At 55.0% G+C, this 25,350-nt stretch overlaps 2 protein-coding genes across 3 annotated transcripts; both read right to left on the minus strand.

Annotated features, from left to right (window-relative positions):
- Positions 1 to 2,380: 2,380 nt before the first annotated feature.
- TGFB1 (transforming growth factor beta 1) lies at positions 2,381 to 16,002 on the minus strand. Of its 2 annotated transcripts, none has more exons than XM_044257370.1 (7): positions 15,024 to 16,002; positions 11,864 to 12,024; positions 10,527 to 10,644; positions 8,942 to 9,019; positions 8,629 to 8,779; positions 3,092 to 3,245; positions 2,381 to 2,644 (listed from the first exon to the last, which is right to left on the minus strand). In XM_044257370.1, exons 1-7 carry the CDS (start codon positions 15,376 to 15,378, stop codon positions 2,486 to 2,488), a joined length of 1,176 nt encoding a protein of 391 aa, XP_044113305.1. In that variant the 5' UTR covers positions 15,379 to 16,002; the 3' UTR covers positions 2,381 to 2,485. The 2 variants fall into 2 exon arrangements, with proteins under 2 accessions (XP_044113305.1, XP_044113306.1); XM_044257371.1 differs by having other exon boundaries at positions 2,386 to 2,644; positions 8,629 to 8,776; positions 15,024 to 15,998.
- An 891-nt stretch (positions 16,003 to 16,893) lies between these two features.
- On the minus strand, positions 16,894 to 23,505 carry B9D2 (B9 domain containing 2). Its single transcript, XM_044257372.1, has 4 exons — positions 23,337 to 23,505; positions 22,760 to 22,851; positions 19,869 to 19,994; positions 16,894 to 17,492 (listed from the first exon to the last, which is right to left on the minus strand). The coding sequence occupies exons 2-4, from the start codon at positions 22,845 to 22,847 to the stop codon at positions 17,179 to 17,181; spliced, it is 528 nt and encodes a 175-aa protein (XP_044113307.1). The 5' UTR covers positions 22,848 to 22,851; positions 23,337 to 23,505; the 3' UTR covers positions 16,894 to 17,178.
- Between the last annotated feature and the right edge of the window lie 1,845 nt (positions 23,506 to 25,350).

Consider the following 25,350-nt stretch of genomic DNA (forward strand, 5'->3'; position numbering starts at 1 on the left):
ACTCAGCCAGGCGGGCAGGTGGGCGGGGTGTGTCACGAGGGCGTGGCAAGGGCGACCGCGGGGTGTGCGGCCAGGACTTGTCCTCAGGCCGAGGCACGGGCTGGGCGTGTGAGGGCCCCGACCCCGGGGGTGTGTCTGGGTGTGTGGGACGGCTCCGTCTGGGACCCGGGGTGTGACAGCGTGTCTGGGTATGACGGAGCCAGCTGCTGTCTGTGGGGCCTTGTGGGACTCCCCAGGCCTCAGCATGTGGGGCCGCGAGATGTCAGACTGAGTGGGCACGACCGGCCCACAGTCTGCGCGATCGTGACGTGTGTCTCCGTGTGTGGCGTGTGTCTGGGTGGATCTGGGACATGTCCGGTTGTGTGTGCGTGCACTATGCCTGTTTGTGAGCATGTCCTCATGGAGGCTGTTTGTGTGACTGTTGGTGGGTCCTGGCAGGAGTCTCTGTGTTACTTCCTGATGGGGCTCTGAGCCTGGGAGGTGTATGTCTGTGCGGGACACCCTCTTGAAATCTGTACCTGGTTTGCAGTGGCCGTGTTCATGTGATTATGTTCTGCCATGTCTGGTAGAAGTTCTGAGGCCAGGCTGTGTATAGGTAATGCGGTGGCATGTGTGGACTATGACTAGGGTCGCAAGTTTCTGTGTAGCCACTGTGGCTCTGAAAGGTGAACATGTCTGCAAGACTGTGCAACGTGGTCCATATTTGAACCTCTGTCATGAGTGACATGTGTATGGCTGTGTGTAGCTGTGCCGCATTTTCATGGGACTGCAGGGACAAAAGTCTGTGTCACCGTGTGCCTGCGAGTCTGCACACAGGAGGCTGGTGAAAATGGCAGCGTGTCCTTACACAGTGACCCCACCTAGGGCCATCCCTGGGCCAGGAGGTCAGGGCCCAGCCCTGGGAAGGGCAAGAGAGCATAGAGGGGTAGGGGGCACCAAAACCTGGGACGAAGAGGAGAAACAGGAGGGGCCGAGAAGGAGGAAGCAGGGGAGAGTTCATGGGAAAGACCAGAGCAGATGGGAAGAAAGAGGGCAGCCAACGGGGAGCTACCCTGGCTCAAGCCCCTAGCATTGCTCACTTGGACAAATGGTCTCCCTATGGCTCCCCTCACCCTCTTTCAGTGTACTCAACCATCAGCCAGAGGGACCCTCTGAGCAATGAAGTCGACTCACCTCTTCTGCTCCAAACCCTGACAGGGCTCCCATCGCCCTAAGAGTACAAGTTCCCACAGATTCCCACAGGCCCTATGTGGACCTGGAAGCAGTGCCCGTGCCAAGGTTATGTGCCTAGATCCTCAACTCTAGCTGACTGGACTCGAATCTCAGCTCTGCCATGTGCTAGCTGTGTGACCTTAACTGTGTCTCGGTCTTCCCATCCGTAAAGGGTGGGGGGGGACAAAGGATCTCTATAGCAGGAGCTAGCCAACTGTTTCTATAAAGGGCTAGATAGTAACTACTTGTGACTCTGCATTACAGTTTCTACTCAGCCATGCCCTTGTAGCACCGAAACAGCCCCAGGTGATCCACAAAGGAATGAGCGTGGCGGCTGTGCTCCAATAAAACTTTATTTTACGGACACAGGCAGCGGGCCGGATTTGGCCTGTGGGCAGTAATTTGCCAACCCCTGCTCTGCTGGGCTGTGGGGAGAATGCAGCGAGCTCCTACAGCCATACCTGGCAGGGGAAATACCATTACTCTCTGGCCCATGAGCCTTAATCAACTGAGTCAGCTCCCAGTCCCCTTCCCCTTGTCCCTCCCTTCCAACCACATTGGCCTTTTCTGTGTCACTCACTCCAACTTCATCCTCATAGCTAGGCTGTGCCTAGGTCTTCCTACCAGGAACACTCTTCCCCAGGGCTCCCCCAGACTGCCTTCTTAACTTCCTTCAAGTCCCAGATGCTGCCTCTTCCAAGGAGCCTTCCCTCCTCCCCTAAACCATCTCTCACTCTATCCTGCTTTCCTTTCTTAGCGTCACTTCCCACATCTGTCTCCTCCCCAGAAAGTAGGCTCCTGGTGGGCAGGAACTATTCCCTTAACCTCTCTGGGCTCTGGCTTCCTCAACTTTAAAGTAAGTGTCATCTCAGATGACACTGTATCTCAGAGTTTTGTTATGGTGAGTACATGAGTTAGTCAATATAAGGCATTTGGAACAGGGCACAAAGTGCTCAATAAATAAATCTAGTCTCGTGGGGAGTACTTGGAACTAAAGGAGGTCTCCGCAGGTGTTTGTGGGAGGAAATCAATGGTGGAGAAAGCGAAAGAGGGGGCAGATGGGGTGGGAATCCGGGAACGTTGGCAATGTTGGGAGGAAGACCCCAGTCAGGGACTCAACGACACGCACAGAGACCCCAGTCCTCTCTCCACCTTTAATGGCTCCCGGGGGGGGGGGGCCTGGGGCGTGGTGTCCTTAAATACAGCCCGGCGCAGCGGGCAGGGGCGGGGCCGGGCCTGCCGGGTGGGCGGGGCCTGCCTGCGGGGCGGGGCCTCAGCTGCACTTGCAGGAGCGCACAATCATGTTGGACAGCTGCTCCACCTTGGGCTTGCGGCCCACGTAGTACACGATGGGTAGGGGCTCCAGCGCTTGTGGGACGCAGCACGGCGCCGCTGATGCGCCAGGATTGTGCTGGTTGTACAGGGCCAGGACCTGCGGGCGGGTGGGGGGGTCAGGGTTGGGGGTGGGGGGTGTGGGCAGGGTGCCCCCACCCTCGCCCACCTCTCCCCCCTCCCTCTCTCTCATCTCAGTCTGTTGTATTCTCAGTATCAGTCTCTTGCCTTGTCTTCAGTCTCCATCTCGGTGGCAGTCTGTGGACTCTGGCCTTTTTCTCCGCATACTGACTCTCCCCTCCTCCCGTGCTGCCCAGTCCCTGTGTCTCCCTGGGTCTCCCCCTGTGCCCAGTCTCTCTACCAGCTCTGACCCAGTCTCCTCCCATTTCTGCACCGCCCCCTCTGATCTCCCCCTGTCTCTACTTCTCAGCTGGCCCATTACTCTCTGATTTTACCTGTTCATCTCCCTCCACTCCCTTGGTCCCTTTTCCCCCAGCCCATCCCCCGTCATCCCCGTCCCCCCCCCCCCCCCCCCCGCCAGACGCACCTTGCTGTACTGCGTGTCCAGGCTCCAAATGTAGGGGCAGGGCCCCAGGCAGAAATTGGCGTGGTAACCCTTGGGCTCGTGGATCCACTTCCAGCCCAGATCCTTGCGGAAGTCAATATAAAGCTGCCGCACGCAGCAGTTCTTCTCTGTGGAGCTGCAGGCAGGAGGGAGGAGGCGGGGTCAGGGGCAGTGGCTGCAAGGGCCAAGGGGGGCGGGTTGCAGGGTGGAGGGCGGGAGACACCCTGGTCGCCCCCAGCACAGTCCCCATCTCAGTGTCCCTTGCATCGCCTGTGACAGTAAAAGCAATAGCTGTGATAGCAACCATAGGCACTAACACCGATAAAGCACTCCAGCTAGTCAAGCTCTGTGCTAAGGGCATCACAGTAAACCTTATCTCCCACCAGGCTCTAAACAAGCGTGCAAGAAGCCAAATGACCATCCACATGCACTAAGTTCTATGTGTGCACCACATGTTTGTTGAGCCTCTACCCTGTGCTTCGCTGGGATGTACTAGGGACTCAGTATGAATGACACAGACAGAAATCTCTGCCTTCTGGGGCCACATGCTAGAGATTGTCGTGTTGCTCCTCGACTCCAAACATGGCTCAAACGTCACTAGGGGCAAATGCCCAACTCCTCACCAGGAACCCCAAGATGCTGCCTGGCCAGCTGATCGCAACTTCCTCCCCACTCTCCCTGACTCCAGCCACACTAGCATCCTCCCTGTTCCTCAAACACAGTCCTGTCCCAGGACTTTTACACTTGGTGTTCCCTCTTCCTGACTTGCTATTCTCACAGATACCCACTCTGGCTCGGTCCTTCACTTCATTTAAATGTATGCTCAGATGTCCTTCAGGCAGGGGCCTTACCTCCTAGGACACTGGCTGACATGCAGCAAGTGCTCAATTGATACCCAAAACACCTATCCAAATGATCACGAATTCCACTCAGTGTAATAATAATTACATTTCAGTTATGCAAGGAAATATGGCAATGTCTATATTTGAAGTGGGGCAAATTTTTTAAAAACAGATTTTATTTTTAAGTAATCTCCACCCAACGTGGGGCCCAAACTCATAACCCTGAGATCAAGAGTTGCACGCTGTCCTGTCTGAGCCAGCCAAGTAGGTGTGCCAAGTGGGAGAAATCTTAATACTTGTTGAAGCTGGGTGAGAATTCATGGGGCTTCTTTATACTATATCTCCGTTGCTTTTGTCCACATTTCAAATTTTCCATAATAGAAGAAAATTTTAACCAGAATAGGAAGAATAGTCTCCAATATCTAGTTTTTTTTTCCCCTCTCCTCTTCCTCTGATTTATTTTCCTTCTTTTTTTTTTTTTTTAAAGATTTTATTTATTTATTTGACAGAGAGAGATTACAAGTAGGAAGAGAGGCAGGCAGAGAGAGAGAGGAGGAAGCAGGCTCCCTGCTGAGCAGAGAGCCCGATGCGGGACTCGATCCCAGGACCCTGAGATCATGACCTGAGCCGAAGGCAGCGGCTTAACCCACTGAGCCACCCAGGCGCCCCTGATTTATTTTCCTTCTTAAAACTTATTGCCACATGGGGTGCCTGGCTGATTCAGTCAGGAGAGCATACAACTCATGATCTTGGGGTTGTGAGTTCAAGCCCCCACTGGGTCTAGAGATTAAAATAAATATATGTTTGTATGTATGTGTATGTTATGTTTTTAAAAAGCACATTGGAGAGTAGTGATGTATAATACTATAAGCTCTGGGTTCATAATCTCTGTCCCAGGCTCAGAAAGTGAAAGCCAGTCCTTCCCAGCTGGGGGCCCAGGCTCCTGCTTGTCTGGAAGGAACTGGGACATTTTATGTGCTGGCTTCTGGGGCCATATCTGAGCTGGGCAGGGACCTTGGCTAAAATGCTTGATTCATCTGCAGCCGAGAACGCTTTATATTCCAGGTTCATAACCTTATGAAAGAAACACTAGGCAAAACTACAAGGACGGTATGATCCAAATTCTGTTTTTGTGTGAAAGGACTGGAAGGAACTATATTCAAATGTTGACTTTTTTATATGTGGTGGTGTGATGGGTGAAACCTTTCTGTATTTTCCAAATTCTTTTTTTTTTTTTAATTTTCCAAATTCTTGACAGTGGGTGAGTTTTACTTTTCGAATAAGGAAGGGAGGGAAGAAAGAAGGAAGGAAAAGACAGGAGGAGAGAGAGGGAGGGAGGAAGAAGTCTCCAGCATCCTCTCCACATCCCCCCCGCCAGAGGATTCTACAATTTGGGCAAAATAAAAAATGTATGGAAGGATGCCTGGATGGCTCAGATGGTTAAGCATCTGCCTTTGGTTCAGGTCATGTTCCCAGGGTCCTGGGATTGAGCCTGCTTCTCCCTCTCCCTCTGTCTGCCACTCCCCCTGCTTGTGCTCTCTCTCTCTCTCTCTCCCCCTCTCTCTCTGCCAAATAGATAAGTAAAATCTGTTTTAAAAAAATATAGGGTTATGTATAAGTGTTTCAAAGACTGTCTCTAGAAGGAGACACAGAGACAATAAAGCCAGCTGCCTCGTCCTCAGAGAGGGACGGGGGTCAGAGCTGGAGGGTCTCTGAGTATTCTATCTGGGTTTGGTCCACATGTAGGTATTTATCTAGTCAGAAATTAATCAACAGGGGTGCCTGGGTGGCTCAGTGGGTTAAAGCCTCTGCCTTTGGCTCAGGTCATGATCCCAGGTTCCTGGGATGGAGCACCACACTGGGCTCTCTGCTCAGCAGGAAGCCTGCTTCCCTTGTCTCTCTCTGCATGCCTCTCTGCCTACTTGTGATCTCTGTCTGTCAAATAAATAAATAAAATCTTTAAAAAAAAAAAAAAAAAGAAATTAATCAACAGGGAACGAGTTCATCTCAAAACGCTGGGAGGCAGGCCTTATTACTATTCCCATTGGAAGGGTGAAGAAACTGAGGCCTGGAGAAGGAGTGCCATTACTCCCGCACAGCGGGTAAGTGATGGAGCTTGGGGCCTGCTTCCCAGCCAGCTCTGCACCACCCAGGAGCCTGAGCATAGCCATGTCAGCTCAGGCAGAGCAGGAAGAGGAGATGATACAGCATTTCGCTGAGGCAAGACAAATCCTCTCCAAAAGCCACAGAACCCTGAGAAGTGAGCCAGGAACCTGAAAGCCCTATGAGTTCAGCCCAGTTCCTTCCCAGTCTGGTGGGGCCTCAGTTTCCCCATCTGTCCAAAGACCCAGGGGATGTTAGAGCAAATAAGGTGTTGTTAAGGGCCAAGGAGGCATCATGAAGTCCTTGTATGGGTTCAGCGAGAGGCCTGAGCTCCTGAAACCACAGGCACATGCGTGTGCATTTATAGACTTATTTCTGGGCAGACTGCCTGGCTTTCCACTTTTCAAGGGGTCCTAAACTCACAAAAGGGAAAGAACCCCTGTCCAGAATAATCTTTCACTTCTGGTTCAATTCTGACCAAGGGTTCTGAGGTCCTAAGATTTGAATAGTCTGTGACTCTTAATACCCACCTGGGACGTTCTCCACATGCGGTCCCCACAGCAGCAGATGGAGCATCTGTGAACTTGTGCAAAATGCAAATTCAAACACCCCCCCCACCACCAACCAACCTACTGAGTCTGAAACTGAGGGTTGGCTCAGGGGGACGGTTGCTGGGGGACGGCAGGCCATATTTAACAAGCCTGCAGATGACTCAGGCACTATGTAACCCATGTGTTCAGTAAGAGTTGAACTCTCACTGAACACAGAAAGCTTTTAAGTGCAATCTATGCTCAGTGTGGGTTTGAACCCACAACCCGGAGATCAAGAGTCACATGCTCTACTGACTGGGCCAGCCAGGTGCCCCTCTTGCTAACCTCCTACAGATTCCCTCTGCCATCCAGTCAGGGCCTGAGAAGTAAAAGAAACCCACTTGGGGCCCCAGGACAGGCCAAAGGGCCTCACTTCATCCTTGGATGCTGGGGAAGCATTCAGGGAGGCTAGCTTCCGCAATCCCACATCATGGCCAAGTTCACTGCATCTCTGCCCCCCTCACTTCCTCTCCCCCACTGGATGATTTCGAAGCCCATGCCATCCACCATGACATCTCATCCACAGAAGTCTCCACACATATCTCCAAGAAACTCAGGACTATTTTAAAACATCATCACAATACCACATAAAGATTCACGATGATTCCCTCATATCATCAAATATGTAGTCAGAGTTCATACTTCCCTGACTGTCTCACAAATGTCTTTTGTTTTTACTCCTCTGCATTAGGATCCAAATAAGTTCTACCCATTGCAATTGGTTGATCTACCTCTTCAAATTCTTTTAGAAATCTACAGAATCATCTCTCTCCTTCCCCCTGCTCTGCCTTGTGTTTGTTGAAGAAAGCAGGTCAGGTTTCCCACCTTCTAACCGTGGCTGGTTTGCAAGCACATGGTATTGTTTAAACTGTTTCCCTATCCCTGGGTTTCTGGAAAATTGGCAGTTGGATCCACCATCTCGATCAGTTGCACATTCAATTTTTTGGCCCAGCTTCCTAGGTGACACTGTGTCCCTCCCTACAGAGCCTCACATGGCTGGCTGCCTCCCTTTGTAAGATTATTAATGTTAGTAGCACTCAAGACCTCAATTCGTGCATTCATTCACAGGGTTGCTGGGTTGACTCTCCAGCAGGGAAACGGCGTATAAGAAAGAGCAGATGTACCATCAGAATATTAAGCAGGGGAGGGACAAGGTCAGGTTATCATTCTAACTCTGCAACATCCAACTCTGAATGTCCACATTCTAAGGAATCCAAATTTTGACTTTCTTAGACTGTAGTACTTGAGCATCTCAAGGTTCTCACACTCCACTGGCATTTCCAACTTGCTGGGATTGCTACATTCCTGCTCTCTGGGGTCCTGCCATTCATGGGTTCCACCATTTCGATATAGCATCGAAGCATCCCACAATCCGGAGCCCATCACTCAAGAGGTCCAAGCTGCCACTTCCTAAGACCCCAGCCTTGCCAGATTCTACCATGCCAACACTGAGCCACGACATTCTCAGATCCACTCTGGCTTTCTCCAATCCCAACATCTGTGGATGCTGGTATTTTAACACAGGCTTCCCCCATCTTGATCCCAATATTCAAGGACTCCAGTCTGCCATGGCATAAGGAATCCAATATGCACCTTCCTCCAATTCTGAATTCCCAAATTCTAGGATCCCAACATTCCTGGAGTCCAGCGTTCTCAGATGTCATTCACACGGAATCCTAGTGTCCTAGACTCAACCTTCTAGATCCGCAACCTGCCACCACTGAATTCCCACACGCTCGTGTCCCTCATTTCAACAGCCTGATTCCAGCACACCATCAAGAAGACAAAGTGACCTCAACATTCTAGGGCTCCCAGGGCACCCATCCCAGCATTCGAGCACTCCCAGTGCTTGTCTTTTGAGCCTCCCAGGCCGGAGGAGAGGCCAGGCCACGCGTAGCCAAGTGCCCAACGGAGAGCACCTGGTCAGCAGCCAATCGTCATGTCCCCCAGCCTAGGAGCCCCCGGTCGAAGGCAGAAAGGTCACCTGAAGCAGTAGTTGGTGTCCAGGGCCCTGCGGTGCCGGGAGGTGTGCAGGTGCTGGGCCCTCTCCAGTGGGGTGGCCATGAGGAGTAGGAAGGGCCGGTTCATGCCATGAATGGTGGCCAGGTCACCTCGGCGGCTGGAACTGAGCCCTGCTTTGGTTTGGAGGGGTGGGGGGTGGGGGAAGCAGAAACACACACTCTCAGATGGATGAACCGCAGCAGGGGGCGGGGGAGGAGACGCACGTGCGCACGCACGCGCACACACACGCATGCGCACACGCCGCCGTGAGGCCGGGCCAGGGAGATGGGCCTCACCGTTGATGTCCACTTGGAGTGTGTTATCTTTGCTGTCACAGGAACAGTGGGCACTGAGGCGAAAGCCCTCTACTTCCTCTGTGGGAGTGGAGAGAGGGAAGGCAGTGTGAGGTATGGCTCACCCTGAAGCTGCAGGGGGCTGGAGCAACGTTGACGGGGGTGGGAGCTCCTGCCTGCCTTCCTCTTCCCCGTCTACCCTCTCCCTGCATCCTCTTGCTTCCTCCTCCTCCTCTTTCAGACCTCAGCTCAGTGGTCATCTCCTCCAAGAGGCTCTCCAGGACACAGGCCCCTCCCCCACAGTGACATCACTTTATTTTCTCCATAGTACTTACCCTCCCTGCCATTTGTGTTTGGCTATTTATCTCCCCCACTGTTCCCTCAGTGGAAAGCAGGATACATGCGGCAGGGATGCCTGTTTTCTCCTTCCCCGCTGGGCCTAGCCCACAGTCATAAAAACATCTACTGAGGGGTCCTGTTCTAAACACTCTGTGAGCATGGGAGCATTATCTCCTTCAACCCTCACCAAAGCTCCCCATTTTGCAGACATGGAGGCTGAGCCCCACGGAGGGGAGAGGACTTGCCCCAAGTGGGAAAATGTAGGGCTGAGAGGCAAACCCACAGGGCCGCTGTGGGAAAAAGTTTTCTTGAATGAATGGGTGATTTTCTAAGCTCCTCCTAGGTGCTCGGCCCCACGCTGGGTGTTCTAGATTCGGCAGTGACTGAGGCTGGCCTTTGTCCAGCTGCACAGGACATTACTCCCAGCTCCCACCTGCTCTTGAGCCCCCATCTTTCAACACCTGGCCGAACCACCACTTATCCCACAAGTCTCAACACTATCACTTTCCCCCAGGAAGCCCTCCCAGAGCCCTCCGATGGGTCCAAGTGCCTGAGCACCTCCCCGCCCCCACACCGCTCCTTCCAGTTATCACCGCCTTCTCCGGCTTTGGCAAGGCTTTCTAGATGTCTGGAAATGACTGTGGGCCCCTCGAGGGCAGGATCGAGAAGTGGTCTTAGTTGCCACTGCATCCCCAGCATCAAGAGGGAGATTAGGAAAAGGGACGTGGGTACCATGGACTCCAATGGGCAGGACAGACACAGTCCTCTGACCAGTCCTCTTACAGACAGATCAGATGTGTCAGGCACTCCCTGGACTCAGGGACTGCCTCGAACGCTCTGCCCCTCCTTCTTTCCCTGGCTGATTCCACTCATCCCTCAAATATCAGCTCCAATGTCCCCTCCTCCAGGAAGCCCTCCTTGACCCGAGGCTGAGTCAGATATCTCTTCTGGGCTCCCCAGGCCAGCCCTACCCAGTTTTCAGGTCTTTCTCCCCTTCTCCCACCCCAACAATGGACCAAGGGCTCTGGGAGGGTAAGGATGGGGCTCTTTGGGTCACTGCTGCATCCCCAGCATCCCCCAGCGTTAGGCAGGTGGTCAGAAAATGGATTAAGGGGGAATCACTCAGGTTTTTGAGGGTCTGGGAGGAAGGCCAGGTCTTGGCTCTCTGGCACTAACATGGGGCAGCAGCTGGTAGGCAATGAGATGGCTCCCATTACAAAATGGGGTGGGGCAAAGAAGCCGTCCTCACCTCCATGGCTCAGCCACTGCCGTACAACTCCAGTGACATCAAAGGACAGCCATTCTGGTGTGTCGCTGGGCGCCAGCAGCCGGTTGCTGAGGTAGCGCCAGGAATCGTTGCTGTATTTCTAGGAGATGATGAACGTGAGGGGGAGGGTGACAGTGAGTAGATGGTTCTCCACACCCCCCAAATGCATTGACTGTACCCCCACTCCTTCTGCTCCGCCAAACAGGCCTCCAGAGAGGTCCCCTCTCAGACAGCCACACTGTGGGGCCCTTCAGGAACCACCACCTGCAGAGCAGCCCTGGGAGGAGAGTAGGGAGACCCCGGGGCCAGGGAGGGCTCAAGGCACTTGGATGGCTCAGCCTCTGCCCCCAGCCCAGGCCTGAGTTCTCTCACTGGTGAAATGCCAGGCCCCCTTCAGCTTGTACAACCCACCACGCTAAGATCATCCGAAGACATCCTGAGGTCCACAGAGCAAGCCTACAATTCTGCAAAGCTGATGCCCTGACTTCTGAGAGGCTGCAACTTTCTAGGGGCTTCTGTTAGAAGTCATTCCAGAACTCCAGTGCTCAGGAGCACCCCTAGAATTACACACTCAATGAGCCTGAGAAGTCCGAGGACACCGAACTCCTACATGCCCAGGAGTCTGACACACCCCAAACCCAGATGCTGCTGACGCCTCCCAGACCCTGTGGGGGGATCCTCTGGCAGCCGGGCAGAACACTCCAGGCGCTGGCTTTACAAAGCTGGATTCTCCAGACTCCAAGAAGTTTTGACAATAGACCACATTCCTTTGTTATAAGAGTCTGCCCACTGTTAAACCTCATGTTCCATAAGACGTGGATTCTAGGTCACGTAACTTTCTGGAGACTCCAGCCCTTCCGGGGGCCCCAATCTTCCCAGAGACTCGAAATCTTCTAAAACAGAGCTATCCAAGGGAACTTTCTCTGACGATGGAAATATTCTTTATCTGTGGCATCCAAAATAGCAGCCGCTAACCACATGTGGCTACGGAGTACTTGAAATATGGCCAGTGAGCCTGACGAATTGAATTTTTTTCTTTTATTTCATTTTAGTCAACTTAAATGGCCATGTGTGGCTAGTGGCTACCCTATTGGACAGAACCGGCCCAGAGCCTGCGACCTTTCAAGCTCCCAGCCTTCTGGGTGTTTAATACCCTAGAGGTGCTAGGAATCTGCGAGTTTCCAAGAGCCCTACGATTCCACTGGGCGTGCGCCTTGGTTCTCCGAAAGTTTGTCTCTGTGGACCTGGCAGCCACTAGCCACCCAGACGCCCACCTTGGCCCCAGCGCGCAGGCGCAGTCTGGCCCCCCTGCCCCGCACCTGGTACAGCTCCACGTGCTGCTCCGCTTTTAACTTGAGCCTCAGCAGGCGCAACTCTGCCCGGGAAAGCAGGACGGGCTCAGGCACCGCTTCTCGGAGCTCCGATGTGTTGAAGAGCATATATATGCTGTGCGGGCTTTTCTTGATTTTGTCATAGATTCCTAGGCAGGAGGAGCAGAGGTAGGGGGATAGGGATGTCAGGGGTTTGGCGAGGAGCCGGCAGGCACACCCCAAGTCTAAGGGCTCCAGAGCTGACAACCGTGGCTGGGAACCCGACTGAGACACTTTTGGGCTGTGGGGCTTGGGCAAATGGCTTGCCCTCTCTGGGTTTGTCTCCTTACTCTGTAAAACGGGGCCTGGCCCCTTCTCACCCATCGTGGGTAAAGTGTCCCCTCAGTATGTGGAAGTAGGGGGCCCCTGTGCTTGCTCAGTCCTCCTCCACTTGGAGCCTCATGTGCAAATTAGGATCAAGAGCATTTGGAACAAGCTTGGCCTCTCCTGCCTTCCAGCTCTGTGACTTTGGGCAAGTCCCATTCCTTCCCGGAGCCTCACTTCCCTGCTATTGTTTAGGAACCAGCAACCACATGGAGCACCCTAACTCCCAACCAGGCTCTCCTCATGGAAGGCTGTGTAACTTTGGGCCAGAGAATTGCACCCTCTGAGCCAGACCCTTATCTGCAGAACGACCGACCACAGGGTTATCATGTGAGGTAAGTGAGCCAGCATGCAGCAGAGCCCGCTTGTTGGGGGGGGGGGCATGCATGTGTTAAAGAGCGCTCACTATTTGCCAGGTGCTATTCACAACCCTTTACAAGGGTTAAGACGTTTAAACCTCACAACCACCCCATGAGGAAAAGACAATTATTATACCCATTTTGGAGCTGGGAAGCAGGTCATTTGCCCCAGGCTGACAGAAGTACAGAGCTACAGAGCTGGGATTCAAATTTGAGCGTCTGGTCCCAAAAACTGCGCTCTTAACCCTGGGCTATGCTGCCTCCCTGCTATTTTGACATTATTATTACTATTATTATTATTATTAATTCCTTCCTCTCTTCTCTCCCTCCCTCAGCTGGTTAGATAACACAAAGTTCATTCTAGGTAGGAATGACTTTGGGCGGGGAGGAAGAAAGTTAGAAAGAGTGTTTTGTAGTCTCGGAAAAGTCTAGGATGAGTAGGCAGGCCGTGACCTTCTGGATGGACTGGAGCACATGCTTTAGGCCCCTGCAGTAGGGGTGCAGAAATGGAGACAAGATCTGATGAGAAAGGACAGAGGAAGCTCCTTCCATGGGCCCCTGCCTCTACTCCTCCCTACTCTAGCTAGGCCAGCCCCTGTCCTCCACGAAGAAGCCCTATCTTGACCCAAGGGTTACTCAGCAAACCCCAAAGGAAGGGTAGGGCAGGAGCATTGAAGGGGATAGGGGGGACAGATAGGGAGGAAGGAGAAAGGAGGGGCAGGACCGGTCAGAAAGAGAGATGGAGGGACTGCAGAGATGGAGACACGAGGAGCAGGGCATGGAGGAAAGAGGGAGAAAGAGGAAGGAAACAGAAACGGGGAGACCCATGCATGGGGATGTGGGAGAGGTGGAAGGCAGAGATGAAGTAGACACACACGGGAAGAGGAACATAGGGTTTGGGGGCGAGATGGAGGCTGGCTGGGAGGGGAGACGAGGATGGAAGGTGCGGTGTTCAAGAAATCTCCACAAGGAGGGCGAAGCGAGGTGGGTGGGGAGAGGCGTCATCCAGCTGAAGCTGCCAACTAGGCGCGCGCAAGGCCCGGGGACCCACAGGTGCACCACCCAAGACCGAAAGGGCAAACGGATCCGTCCCCGCGTGGGCGCCAGAGGGGGGTCGGTAGGCGGGCCCAGCGGCAGCCCCGCCCCGAGCTGAAGGGGGCGGGAGGCGCCACTGCCGCGAGGGCGGGGACCCGACCTGCCCCGTCTCGCCCCAGGCTCCGCGCGCCATCCCCGCCCCCCGGGCACGGGAAGGAAAAGGAAGGGAGGGCGAGGCGGCCGGACGCTGGGGTTTCCCCAGTCTCTCCGAGAGGAACTGGGACTCTGGGGTCCAGACTCTCCCCCTTCAACTCTGCGGGGTCCTCCTCCCCCGCGCTTCCGAAAGGACAGGCTCCTCCTCCCTTCGCGCGTGGCACCCACGTGGGGCTCCCTTACCCTTACCCCGACCCAGTCAGTTTTCTCACCCCGATCTTGCAGAGTCGCACCCACCCTTGGGTTGACTAGGGCTTGACTCCTCACTCAGCCCACTTCCTCCCCTCCCGCGACGTGGGGGTCTCGCTGCTCCTGGGACGGCACTGTTTATAGCTCTCTATACTCCCTATCGGTCCCCCCTTTCTCGTGCTTGTCTCCCCCCTCTCTAAACCCCTTCTAAAACCCAGTACTCTAGATGTCTTGGGGGTTCGCTTCCCCCGCTGAGCCTGCTCCTCTCACGTCCCTATGTCAAATACTTGGGGCACCTCGCGCATATCCCCGGCGTCCCCGAAGGGTCTCCGCTGCTCTACCGTTCTCACCTCTCCCCACCCTACGACCTCGGGTCCACTTATTCCCCGCATTCATCAGCCCCCTCGCCGCCTCTCTGCGGGCCCTCCCCCAACCCCGCCTGTTCGCGCAAGCTGCAAGCGGGGCCACACTCCACTTTCCCGGCACCTCCGGGGTTCGCTTCACTTAGTTTTTCTGTTCTTGAATTTTCTCGCCTCGTGACCCCTGAGCTCTGGGTCAGCTTGCTCCACTGCCTCTCCTTTCTCAAATGTTGGGCTCTTCGCTTCTCCCAAAGCGGGCTCCCTCCCTGTAGCCCTCACCCCACAAGCCCCCACACTCTAGTGCCGTAGAGAGGGAAGTCTTTCTACCCTTCCACCCCCCAATCGCTTCTGCCCCTTAGGGGACTGCCTCCACGATCCCGCATGTTCCCATGGTCTCTTCTAGAAGCGGTCCCCTTCGCTCACTATCTCCTCGTCTTCAAGGCCGGATACCTGGGAGCTAGAGAGCTCAGTCCTATCCACTTTGAGACCCCCCGCCCGCGTTCCCGGCAACCCCGGGGGTCCTCTTCCTCTAGCCAGTTTCCTTTGCCAGTAATTTCCTCCCCCGTGACCCCTGCACTCCGGCGCCCCCTGGGGGCTCCCCTCCAGGGTCCCCGGCCCCTCTGAGCTCACTGTTGGTGGTTTCCACCATTAGCACGCGGGTGACCTCCTTGGCGTAGTAGTCCGCCTCAGGCTCGGGCTCCGGCTCGGCGCTCTCCCCGGCCACCCGGTCGCGAGTACTGTTGTACAGGGCCAGCACAGCCTCGGGCAGCGGACCGGGCGGAACCTCCCCCTGGCTCGGGGGGCTGGCGAGCCGCAGCTTGGATAGGATCTGGCCGCGGATGGCCTCGATGCGCTTCCGCTTCACCAGTTCCATGTCGATGGTCTTGCAGGTGGACAGTCCCGCAGCCGGTCGGCCAGGCGTCAGCACTAGTAGCCACAGTAGTGGCAGCAGCAGGGGCAGCAGCCGCAGCCCGGAGGGCGGCATGGGGGAGGCAGCGCCCCCGGCACTGCCGAGAGCGTGAGCCGGGCTGGGGTGGGAAAAGGGAGGCCCCGCCCCTACAGGGGCTGGAGGGTCTCCCAAAGAAAGGTAGGAGGGTCGGGGTGGGGTGGGGGGCTTGATGCCCTCAGAGAGAACGGAGCGGAGGTGGAGGGGAGGCTCTGAAGGGTGGTTTCTCGGTGTCCCAAGGAAAAAACCGAGATGGGCGAGATCTGGTACCAGAGGTGGGTGGTCTTGAGGAGGGGAGTTGAGGCAGGTCTGAGAGATATCCGTCTCCCGGATCCCGGAGGAGAAGGGTCCGTGGATGCGCGGGGGCTCAGGAGAGAGGCTGGGGGTGGGGCGCGGCGTGCAGGGGGGTGCGCCCTAGGTCTGGGGTCAAGTCTTCGCGGGAGTCCGGGCTGGCGGCTCCTGAGGGCTGGTCCGGAATGGGGGAGCCTGGGGAACGCCGTGGAGGGGGCAGGGGGGAGCAAGCGTCCGAGGCGTTGGTGGGGGCGGTCTGGGGTCCCCGAATCCTGCCTCCTGGCAGGGCAGCGCCGCGCCAATCGGTCCCCGCGCCTCCGGCTCCCAGCGGCAGCGGAAAAGTCTCAAAACTTTTTTTCCTCTTCTCCCAACCAGCTCGTCCCTCCTCCCGCTCCTCCTCCCCCTCCTCCCCGCAGTGGCGGCGGCGGCGGCGGGGGCGGCGGCGGCTTGTCTCAGACTCTGGGGCCTCGGGCTGCTCCTCGGCGGCTCCTTTCTCCGCTCCCGGCCGAGGCCAGCCCGCGGGCGGCTCCGAGCCGGGGGGGTGCCCCGGAGGGGGCGTCCCCCCTGCCCCCGGCCGGGGGCCTCGCTGTCTCACGGATCCGCGGCGGGAGGAGGGGGTGGGACGGCCCGGGGCGCGAAGGGCGGCGGCGACGGCAGCGGCGGGGACCGGCTGGAACGGCGGGGGGTTTTGAAGCCGCCCCGGCCCCACCCAGGAAGCGCGCGGGGCGGGGGCGGCCCCCAGGGGGAGGACATGGGGGGGCCGGGCCACCGTCCTCATCTCGCGTGGGCGGGCTCCGAGGGGGGTCCCTTAAGCCCCGGGGGGAGGGGGCGGGCACCCCGGCTCCGCCCCGCGAACGGGGTGCTGCCTCCTGGCGGCCGAGGGCGACCAAAGCGGGCAGATGGGTTGCGTGTGGCTCTGAGGGCTGCGCGGGTCACGGAGAGAATGAAAACCTGGCAGGGAGGGCTCACTCAGAGGTTGGGGACACTGGGTCGGGGGGATCAGAGGGCGGGATCCCAGCGGACAGAGAGTGGGAAGCTGAGGAAGAGGGCCAGCCAGAAGATGGGGTCCCAGTGGGGAGAGGGGCACAAGAGAGAGAAGCCCCAAGGAGAGAGGCACCCAGAGTGGGGAGGGGGCAGAGGATGAGGCAGAGGATGGGGGAAGTGGGTGTGTCAGGAGGTGAAGGCCTGAAGGAGGATGTCAGTGGGAGGATAGAGCACAGGACATCTGACCGATGAAGGAAGTCAGAAAAGCACCCACACCTGTAAGAACTGCTCTCCTTTATTGAGCACTTCCATGGGCAAAGCAGCCTTTCTTCACCCAGCACCCTGAGACCCCATACGCTTACTGCCCCCCTTTTACAGATGGGGAAACTGGACCTGAAGGGGCAGCCATGGGGCCTGAGGTGCTCACCAGGACAGAAGCCATGCCAGCTGTTGGCTGGGGTCAGATCCGACAGTGTCCAGAGCCCGCGCTTCTGGGCACTGGGCCATCCCGGCCCTGGGCAGGTCAGCAAGGGTGTGGGTACCGGCCTGTCCTTGGAGGCACCATCAGCACTCCACGCCGTAGCGGTCGAAGTGGCGCAGCAGCAGTCCCAGCTCCAGGCGCACGATGCCACCCGCCGCTGTGTGCAGGCGGTAGCGGTCAGCCCCGCTGTAGATGGCGTCCCCGTGCAGCAGCTGAGGGCCGCCACCCACGAAGGCCCGCGCCAGCTGCTCCCTCCAGCTGCCCAGGGGCCGCCATGTGGGGCAGTCCAGCTGGTGGGTGCCTGGACTGCTGGGCACGTGGCAAAAGCCATAGCCTGCAAGCTGACAGCGGCCGAAGCTGTCCTGCGACCACACCTGGAGATGGAGCCGGGGCCAGCCTGCAGGATGGGGGCGGTGGGGAGGAAAGGAGCAATGGTGTAGATGGTGTAGTTCGGGTCTCCCTGGCCCTGGTCCCCACCTCCTTGATCTCCACAGGCCCAGCCCCCTTCCCACTGGCTGTCTGCACCAGCCTTCTCTCTGGGAGCCCATTCACAAGGCAGCCAAAGGGATCCTGCTGAATCTGTGTTCTTCCCCTGCTAAAAACCCTTTTGTGGCTCCCCAGTGCCCTCAGCATAAGTTCAACCTCAACATTCTGAATCTGGCCTCAGCTGACATCCCTTTCTGTAGCCTCCTCTTCTGTGTCCCCCAATCAGGGCAGTGCAGTCCCCAGCTGAGCACTTTGGGCCTAGTCCTGGACACCTCCCTCTTCCTTCACCATGTCCCACTCTGTGTGCTCTAGGCCCAGGACCAGCCTTCTTACACCTTCCATCTGGGGGTTGAAAGCGTTGTTCTCCCACTTCCCTGGGTTTCTCAATGTCCTTAGAACATGAGGTTCAGCTCCTCAACCTGGTAGGCAAAGCCCTTGGAGATCTGGCTCCATTTCACCCTCCTTCCTGTGCCTCTCTGGGCTAGGCCCTATTCTGGAAGCTGGGGACACAGTGGTGAACAGAGCAGACAAAAATTCCTGACATCCTAGACAACGAATGTAGTAAATAAGCAAATTATAGGGTATGTCAGATGGTGATCACCGCTCTGGAGAAAAATAAAGCTGTGTATGGTGGGGGTAGGGATGCAGTTTTAGAAAGGGGTGAGCAAGGGAAGCTTCACTGACAAGGTGACATGTGGGCGAATGCCTAAAGGAGGGAAGGGAGTGAGCCAAGTAGATGGATATCTAGGGAAGAACGCCCCAGGAGAAGGAATAGCCAGTGCAAAGGCCCTGAGGTGGGAGCTGTCTGATTGGGGCAGCGTGGCTGGAGCGGTCTGAGAGAGGGAGAGGAGAGGCGGGGGCACACCAGATTGAGCAGGGCCTTAAGGATTCACGATAAGGCTTTGGCTTTTACCCTCAGTAAGATGGGGACCATAGAGGGTTCTGCATAGAGAAGGAATGGGACCCAACTTGGGTGTTCATAGAGAGATCCATTCTGGGGGCAGGGTGGGAGCACAGAGAAGAGATGGCTATCATTGTCCAAGAGAGAGAGGTAAGAGGTGAGGCTGGGAACACTAGGGGGCCCAGGGAGAGAAGTGGAGGGATTTAGGATACATTTCAAAGGTAAAACCAAAGGATTTCCCGATGGGCAGAATGGGGGTTGAGGAAAGAGGAGGCAAGAATGGGGCCCCCACTAGAGGAAGTGGGGTCTGTAGAGCTGGAGGACAGGCTGCCTGTCTCATACTCCAGTCTGTCCCCCACAGACAGCCAGAAGGATCTTTTAAAATTGAGATCTGACTCGTGAGTCACGTGTTGTGGCTCCCTGGTGCCTTCAGGACATGGCCTCAGCTCTGTGGCCTGTCTCCTGTCCCCTGTCACCTCACTCCTGGCCCTCCTCCTGTCTACCCCTGATCCTCCAAATGCCCCCGGCTCAATCTCCCCTTTGGGCCTTTCACACACAGCTCTCTGCCCACTTCCACCCCTCCAACTTATCAGCTCCTACTAGCACTTTATGGCAAAACTCAAATATCCCCTCTTCCAGGAAGCTCTCCCTCAACTCCCTGGCAGTCAGGCATCTCCTCTGGGGCTTCCCTACTCTCTAGGATCCGCACCTCACCCCAGACCTGCCCATTTGGGCTGCCCTGTCCAGGGACAGCTCTGTCTCTCCCAAGGAGATGGTGAACCCCGTGAGGACAGGGCTGGGGGTGTGTGTGTGCTGTCTCAATCACCAACATTTCCCCGTCATCACCCAACACAGGCGGGGCACAGGGCAGACACTCAGTCAATATTATTTATATTGTTGAAATACATGTCATGTTTACCTGGGCTATTTCCTAGAATCCACTCCTCTCCAGTGATCTAAATTTTCCACAAGAAAAGGTTTTCTGATACCCTTCCTCCCCAGCATACTCATTTCCCCTGGGAGCAGCTGAGCAGAGACTGCAGAACAGAAGGGGTGCAGGCCCTGCCTCTCTCCCTCACAGCCCCCTCCCAGCCTCCTACTGATTGAAGACTCCTGTTTGTCTCTTTGAAAGCCACCTCCCTTCTCTCCCTGGTCCCCACCTTCCCCCCTCCCCCTGCAGCCCTGGCCTCTGGCCTAGTCCTACATACTCCAGAGCCAGCCTGCAGAGGCCCCAGCTCAGCCTCTCCCGGGCCAGGTCTGGCCAGGGAAGGGACCCAAAGGGCCTAGGGAACAGGGATGGGGCTTGGTGTGCCCAGATGCAGCAGCTTTGGGTGCTGCTAGCCCCCCTCCCCTCAGTTTGCTCCAGGGCTCATGCTGGGAACCCACCTTGGAGGCCTTTGGTGGCGAAGTGCAGGTCGATGGGGTGGGACCAGTAGGCCATGTCCCCTACTTGGGGTGTGTCCACCTGCGTTTGGCCCTCCCGCACACCTGACAGGAGCTTCCATGCCGCTCCTACAGGGAGGGGTGGGAAGCAGACATCAGGAAGGGAAGGCCACTGGGGCTGGGGACCCTGGCTCTCCCTGGCAGTGGGGGGATCCGGGGTTACAAAGTATGGACTCGAGAGCCAAAGTCTGGGTTCAGATTCTGGTAGTACTTTGTCCCGCCTGTGCAACCTTGGGCGAGTTACCTGTCTCTGCCTTGGTCTCCCCTTCCGTGAAATGGGTGCATAAGAACACATCCCTCTTGTGAAAAGATTGAACGAGCCAATATACAGAAAGCCCTTGGGACAGGGAGTGCTGGTTAAGTGCTGGATAGCATTTTGTGGCTCTTCTCAGCCCATGTTAGACCTCGTCCGAGGACTAAGATGGGGCCGAGGGTGTCCAAGAGCTCAAGCACATGGTGAAAGGTACATAATAATAGCAATAGACGGGGGCTGATAATAACAGTGACAGAGAGCCAGATGCTGTGCTCCTGGTTTAGCCATGAATTCATTTCATCTGCCCTCTGGGACTTTTATTCCCCCCTCCTCCCCACTTTAGACTCCCTTCAGGATCCTACAAGGCCCTGCATGGCCTGGCCTGGCCTGTGCCCCAGTCCTCAACTCACCTCCCACCACTCTCCCCATCCCACACCACCCTGGAGCCTCACTGGCCCGATTTCTACTCCCCTCCTCAGAGCCTTTGCACTGGCTTTGGCCTCTGCCCAGAAAGCTCTGCTCCTGGATGTGCCCGTGCCTGGTTTTTTCTCATCCTTCAGGGATGAGCTCAAGTGTCCTGCCTCTCACAGATGGGTGCTCCCTCATCCTCTTATCTGAACGCTAGTCCCTGGCATGTCATCTCTCCTTTCTTCCTGTCAGTGATCCCCGTGCTCATTTCCTTACCTGCTTTTTAAAAAATTTCTGTCCCTCTACTTGGGAGCCCCAGGAGACCACGCCTCTTACACACTGCTGAGTCCCCAAGACCTCAAACTCTGACCTCAGTACACAAAAGGTGCTCAATAAATGTTTGCTGGACAAATAAGTGCTCATAGGAGGTGGGTGCTAATATAATCCCCATTTTACAGGTAAAGAAACGGACTCTGAGAAGGGAAGTCACTTGGCCATTTATTCCATTAACATTTACTGAACACCTGCTGTGTGCCAAGCACAGTTGCCCACGCTGGGCACAGCAGGAACATGGCTGACTACTGTCCCATAGTGGCACTGGACTCAAACTGTGCTCTCTGACTACAGTGCCCAAGCCCTTGATCTGGCTGCTCCTGAGCTCTCTGCTGGAGTAACTGTCCCCCTACCAAGGGGCCCCTGAACTACTAACAGTCATGTTAGTTATTGCTCCCTCCTGGGCCAGGTAAGGAAAGTACCAGGCCCTGAGTCAGGCTCTTCACGTACAAGATTTGTCAGCACCCCTCTGAAAGACAAATAATATTCCCACTTTACAGATGAGGAAAAATGAGACTCCAAGAGGGGACAGCACCCGGCCAGGGTCTCAGAGCAGGTGAGTGGTAGGGTCCAGATTGGAAACTAAGTCGGACTAGAGCCTGCCTTTTATCAGACCACCCTCCCCCTTCCCCAGAGATCTCAGCCACCATCCTACCCTCCACTGAAATCACAAAGGACTCAGGATCTCCAGAGATGACAATGGCAAAAGCCACTCATTTTGTGAGCGTTTTCTCTCTGTGGGACAGCACAAGCAAGGCTTCACTAATGAACCCCATCTAGTTCCTACAAACCAGGCAAACACTGCACCAGGCCCTCTTCTCAGTGCTGTTGATACTCATTTAGTCCTCAAGACAAGCCCATGAACCAAACACTGTTATTATTCCCATTGTGCAGACAGGGAAATCAAGGCAAAGATGAGGGCCAGAGGCCACATAATTAATGTGGTTTTGAACACAGGCAGTCTGCTCTTAACCTCAACACTCTGCTGCCTCTTAGCTGCTGTTAGCTTCATTTTTAGACAAGGAAACACAAAGGTCCAGTCCAAAAGCCATCAATCAGTTAGTATTTGAGCCCAGAGCTGGTGGCCTATGGCCCTACCCGTTACACTGGTTGCTATGCCGCCTCTGATGGGGAAACATGAAAACTGGGGTCTCTGCAGTCCCTCCCAGTCCTGTGTGGATGAACATGGATGACTGATCGGAAGGGGTTCCTCCATTCTCATAAAGAATTAAAAATACAGGGGCGCCTGGGTGGCTCAGTGGGTTAAGCCACTGCCTTCGGCTCAGGTCATGATCTCAGGGTCCTGGGATCGAGTCCCGCATCGGGCTCTCTGCTCAGCAGGGAGCCTGCTTCCCTCTCTCTCTCTGCCTGCCTCTCCATCTACTTGTGATTTCTCTCTGTCAAATAAATAAATAAAATCTTTTAAAAAAAAAAAGAATTAAAAATACAGGAGGGTGGCCTCTCCTCTGTAAATCTGGGATGGAAACGCATTTCACAGTCAGAACTCAATAAAGCAAAGAATGAAGATAGGGGAGGGACCCTGGGCACCACTAAGTTCAGTGGGGTTAGGCTGGCTAGTGTTTTGAGGATTGGGAATATTTGTGGGGGGAGGTGTCTAACCCCATATCTTTGGGGACTGTTCAGAGAGGAGCCAGAGTCCTCAGAGAGATGGGATGGGAAGAACAATGCCCGATTCACATTGTCAGAGTGTGGCCATGGCTGGGAGTCCTGGGAGCCAAAGGAAGATGAGGATCAGGAACTAGGCCAGGGGGTGAAGGAAGGAGGGTAGAAACTCTGGTCTGGGGGTATGGGTGGGGAAATGAACCAGGCCCCAGAATACCTGTGTGGACGCCCCACTTGCAGAAGAGGCTACTTTCCGAGAAACCGGTGGCCCCCATGATCTGCCCGATCACGTGCACCTCAGCCATGGCCCTAAGGGAAAAATGTAATCACAGCCCTAGGAAGTCAGTGTACTGTTACCTCCAACTTGACAGATGGGGAAAGTGAGGCTTACCAAGTCAAGGGGCAATACTAGCATTCCCAGCTAGTTTCGTCAAACTACGGAGGTTGCAGTCTTAAACGCAATGCTGACCGCCTCCCCAGGAGAGCCCCGGAAAAATAAGTGGGGTGGGGTGAGAGCTGGGTGAGGAGCTGTCGACTAACCACCCACCACTAAAACGTCTTCTTTCTGCTCAGCTCGGAGGAAAACCCCGCCCCAAGGCTCCGTGGCCCCACCCACAAGCATGAAGCTCCGCCTCTTCGCGTCCGACAGCCGAGTGGCAACGAGCGCATGCGTCTTCAGTCTAGGGCGGCTTTAGCCCCGCCTCTAAGCCCGCGCATGCGTTACTCCTACCTCAGAGCACCTAACGGTTAGGTGGGGCGAAGAGGTAGCGGGGATTGCAGTTCATGGGCCTGACCTGTCCCTGTCTCCACGGACGCCGACTTCTTAGGCTCGGCTCGCGCGTCTCCCAGGATCTTCCTGGCAGCGAGAGACCCGAGGCGCGGACCCTTCCGAGGCTGCGCCCGCCTTCGAGCGCCCAGGTTGTTGCTGGGGAAACAGCAACCTCCTCTCCTACTCTGGCACCCGCCCTGCCGTCCGCTAATTGGCCCTAGCGGCGGGCGGGGGCGGGGCCAATATGTGATGGACGTTTTCTCTCCCCTCTCCATTTTGGGAAAAGCGTCTTTCCCAGCCGGACTCGTGGTTCCGCCATTTGGGGCGTGGTCGGGCAGATGCCATCTTGAGTGTGGCTGAAGAAATTTGCGCGCCAACTGTTCAGGACGCCTTTCTCACAAATTACGCGGAGCCCTCTACGCTGCGAGCCTCCTGAAACTCTCTTCCACCCGGGACCACAAGTCAGAGATTTGAGCCAGGACCAAGGGAGAAGCCCTATGGTCACTGCGTGCATCCCGAGGTCTTATCATGAGAAAAAAACCCTTCCTCCTTCAGAGAGAGTCAAGTTTGGGAGGGGGTTTTCCTTCCTTTTTTCAGTTTCCCGTGGCTCCTCAAGTGATGATAAATGCAACTTCCTTCTCCTTACTGCCCAGTTCACTATTAGTACTGATTCTGAGCAAAGAGGGGGAGCGTGGAGGAAGGGGTATGAGAAATGAGGAACTGAGGCCCCTTTATCTGAAGAAAATCTGGTTGTGGAAGGTTGGGCCCTGCCAGTAACTTGTCCTGTGACCCTGCACGGCATCTCTGTAATGGGTGCAAGTAGCGACTGACTCAGGCGCTGCCTGTGATTTTTTGAGCGCTGCGCCTTCCCCACCTTCTAAAACCACTTAAACCCTAGTCTGTTTTTTCCACATTTTCCTATTTTTTTAGCAAAGTAGGAAAAAAATGTTCAAAATTACAAAGAGGGGACATTTTAATAGGATAGTATTTATATAAATAATTCAATAGGATTACATTTCACTAAGAGATCTATTTGTAAGCTACCATTTAGCGAGTATTTTTTTGTGCCAGACCCCGTAAACTGATCGTTTTTGCATGATTTTGTTTAATCCTCAGACATCCCACAGAGTGGTTAATTTTATCAGCTTTCTTTAAGATGAAGAAATTAGGACAAAATCATTTACTTTAAACCAAATTAACTATAGTTTTGTCTAACTCTATCCCTAAACCTTGTATACTTTTCTTTTTCTTTTTGTTTTCTTTTTTTAAGATTTTATTTATTTGACAGATAGAGATCACAGTTGGGGGGGGGGTGGAAGCAGGCTCCCCGCTGAGCAGAGAGCCTGATCCTGGGCTCCACCCCAGGACCCTGAGACCATGACCTGAGCTGAAGGCAGAGGCTTAACCTACTGAGCCACCCAGGCACTCCCTTGTATAATTTTTTAAAAAATATTTTATTTATCTGACAGCGAAAGAGACAAGCACAAGTAGGGGGAGCAGCAGACAGGGGAAAAGCAGGTTCCCCATTGAACAAGGTGTCCATTGTGGAACTCAATCCCAGGACCCTGAGATCATGACCAGAGCTGAAGGCAGATGCTTAACTGACTGGGCCACCCAGGTGTCCCTAAACCATATGTTCTTAACCTCTCTGCTGTCCTTCCTTTCTTGGATGCATGTCTTTTAGTATTTAAAGGAATATGGAGGTTGTGCCTGGGTGTCATCCTAGATTCCATCACTTACTACATCTAAACAGTCAAGTCCTGTCAATGCTCCTTCATTTTTTTTTAAAGATTTATTTATTTTATTTTATTTTATTTTTAAAGATTTTATTTATTTATTTGACCGACAGAGATCACAGAGAAGCGGGCAGAGAGAGAAGAGGAAGCAGGGTTCCTGTTGAGCAGAGAGCCCGATGCAGGGCTTGATCCCAGGACCCTGAGATCATGACCTGAGCCGAAGGCAGAGGCTTTAACCCACTGAGCCACCCAGGCATCCCAAGATTTATTTATTTTAGAGAGAGGGAGAGAGAGAGAGAAAGT

This window comes from Neovison vison, chromosome 7 (assembly GCF_020171115.1).
Source record: "Neovison vison isolate M4711 chromosome 7, ASM_NN_V1, whole genome shotgun sequence".
Lineage (NCBI taxonomy): Eukaryota > Metazoa > Chordata > Mammalia > Carnivora > Mustelidae > Neogale > Neogale vison.

What these genes read in the sequence shown, in the direction of transcription:
- TGFB1 (XM_044257370.1), bottom strand. Translation starts at nt 15,378, where the DNA reads ATGCCGCCCTCCGGGCTGCGGCTGCTGCCCCTGCTGCTGCCACTACTG. An exon ending in AATGGTGGAAACCACCAACA is followed by an intron (nt 12,025 to 15,023) that starts GTGAGCTCAGAG and finishes CCTCCTGCCTAG; the next exon opens with GAATCTATGACAAAATCAAG. An exon ending in AGCACGTGGAGCTGTACCAG is followed by an intron (nt 10,645 to 11,863) that starts GTGCGGGGCAGG and finishes ATCATCTCCTAG; the next exon opens with AAATACAGCAACGATTCCTG.
- B9D2 (XM_044257372.1), bottom strand. Translation starts at nt 22,847, where the DNA reads ATGGCTGAGGTGCACGTGATCGGGCAGATCATGGGGGCCACCGGTTTC. An exon ending in CAAGTGGGGCGTCCACACAG is followed by an intron (nt 19,995 to 22,759) that starts GTATTCTGGGGC and finishes CCCTCCCTGTAG; the next exon opens with GAGCGGCATGGAAGCTCCTG. An exon ending in CGCCACCAAAGGCCTCCAAG is followed by an intron (nt 17,493 to 19,868) that starts GTGGGTTCCCAG and finishes CCCATCCTGCAG; the next exon opens with GCTGGCCCCGGCTCCATCTC.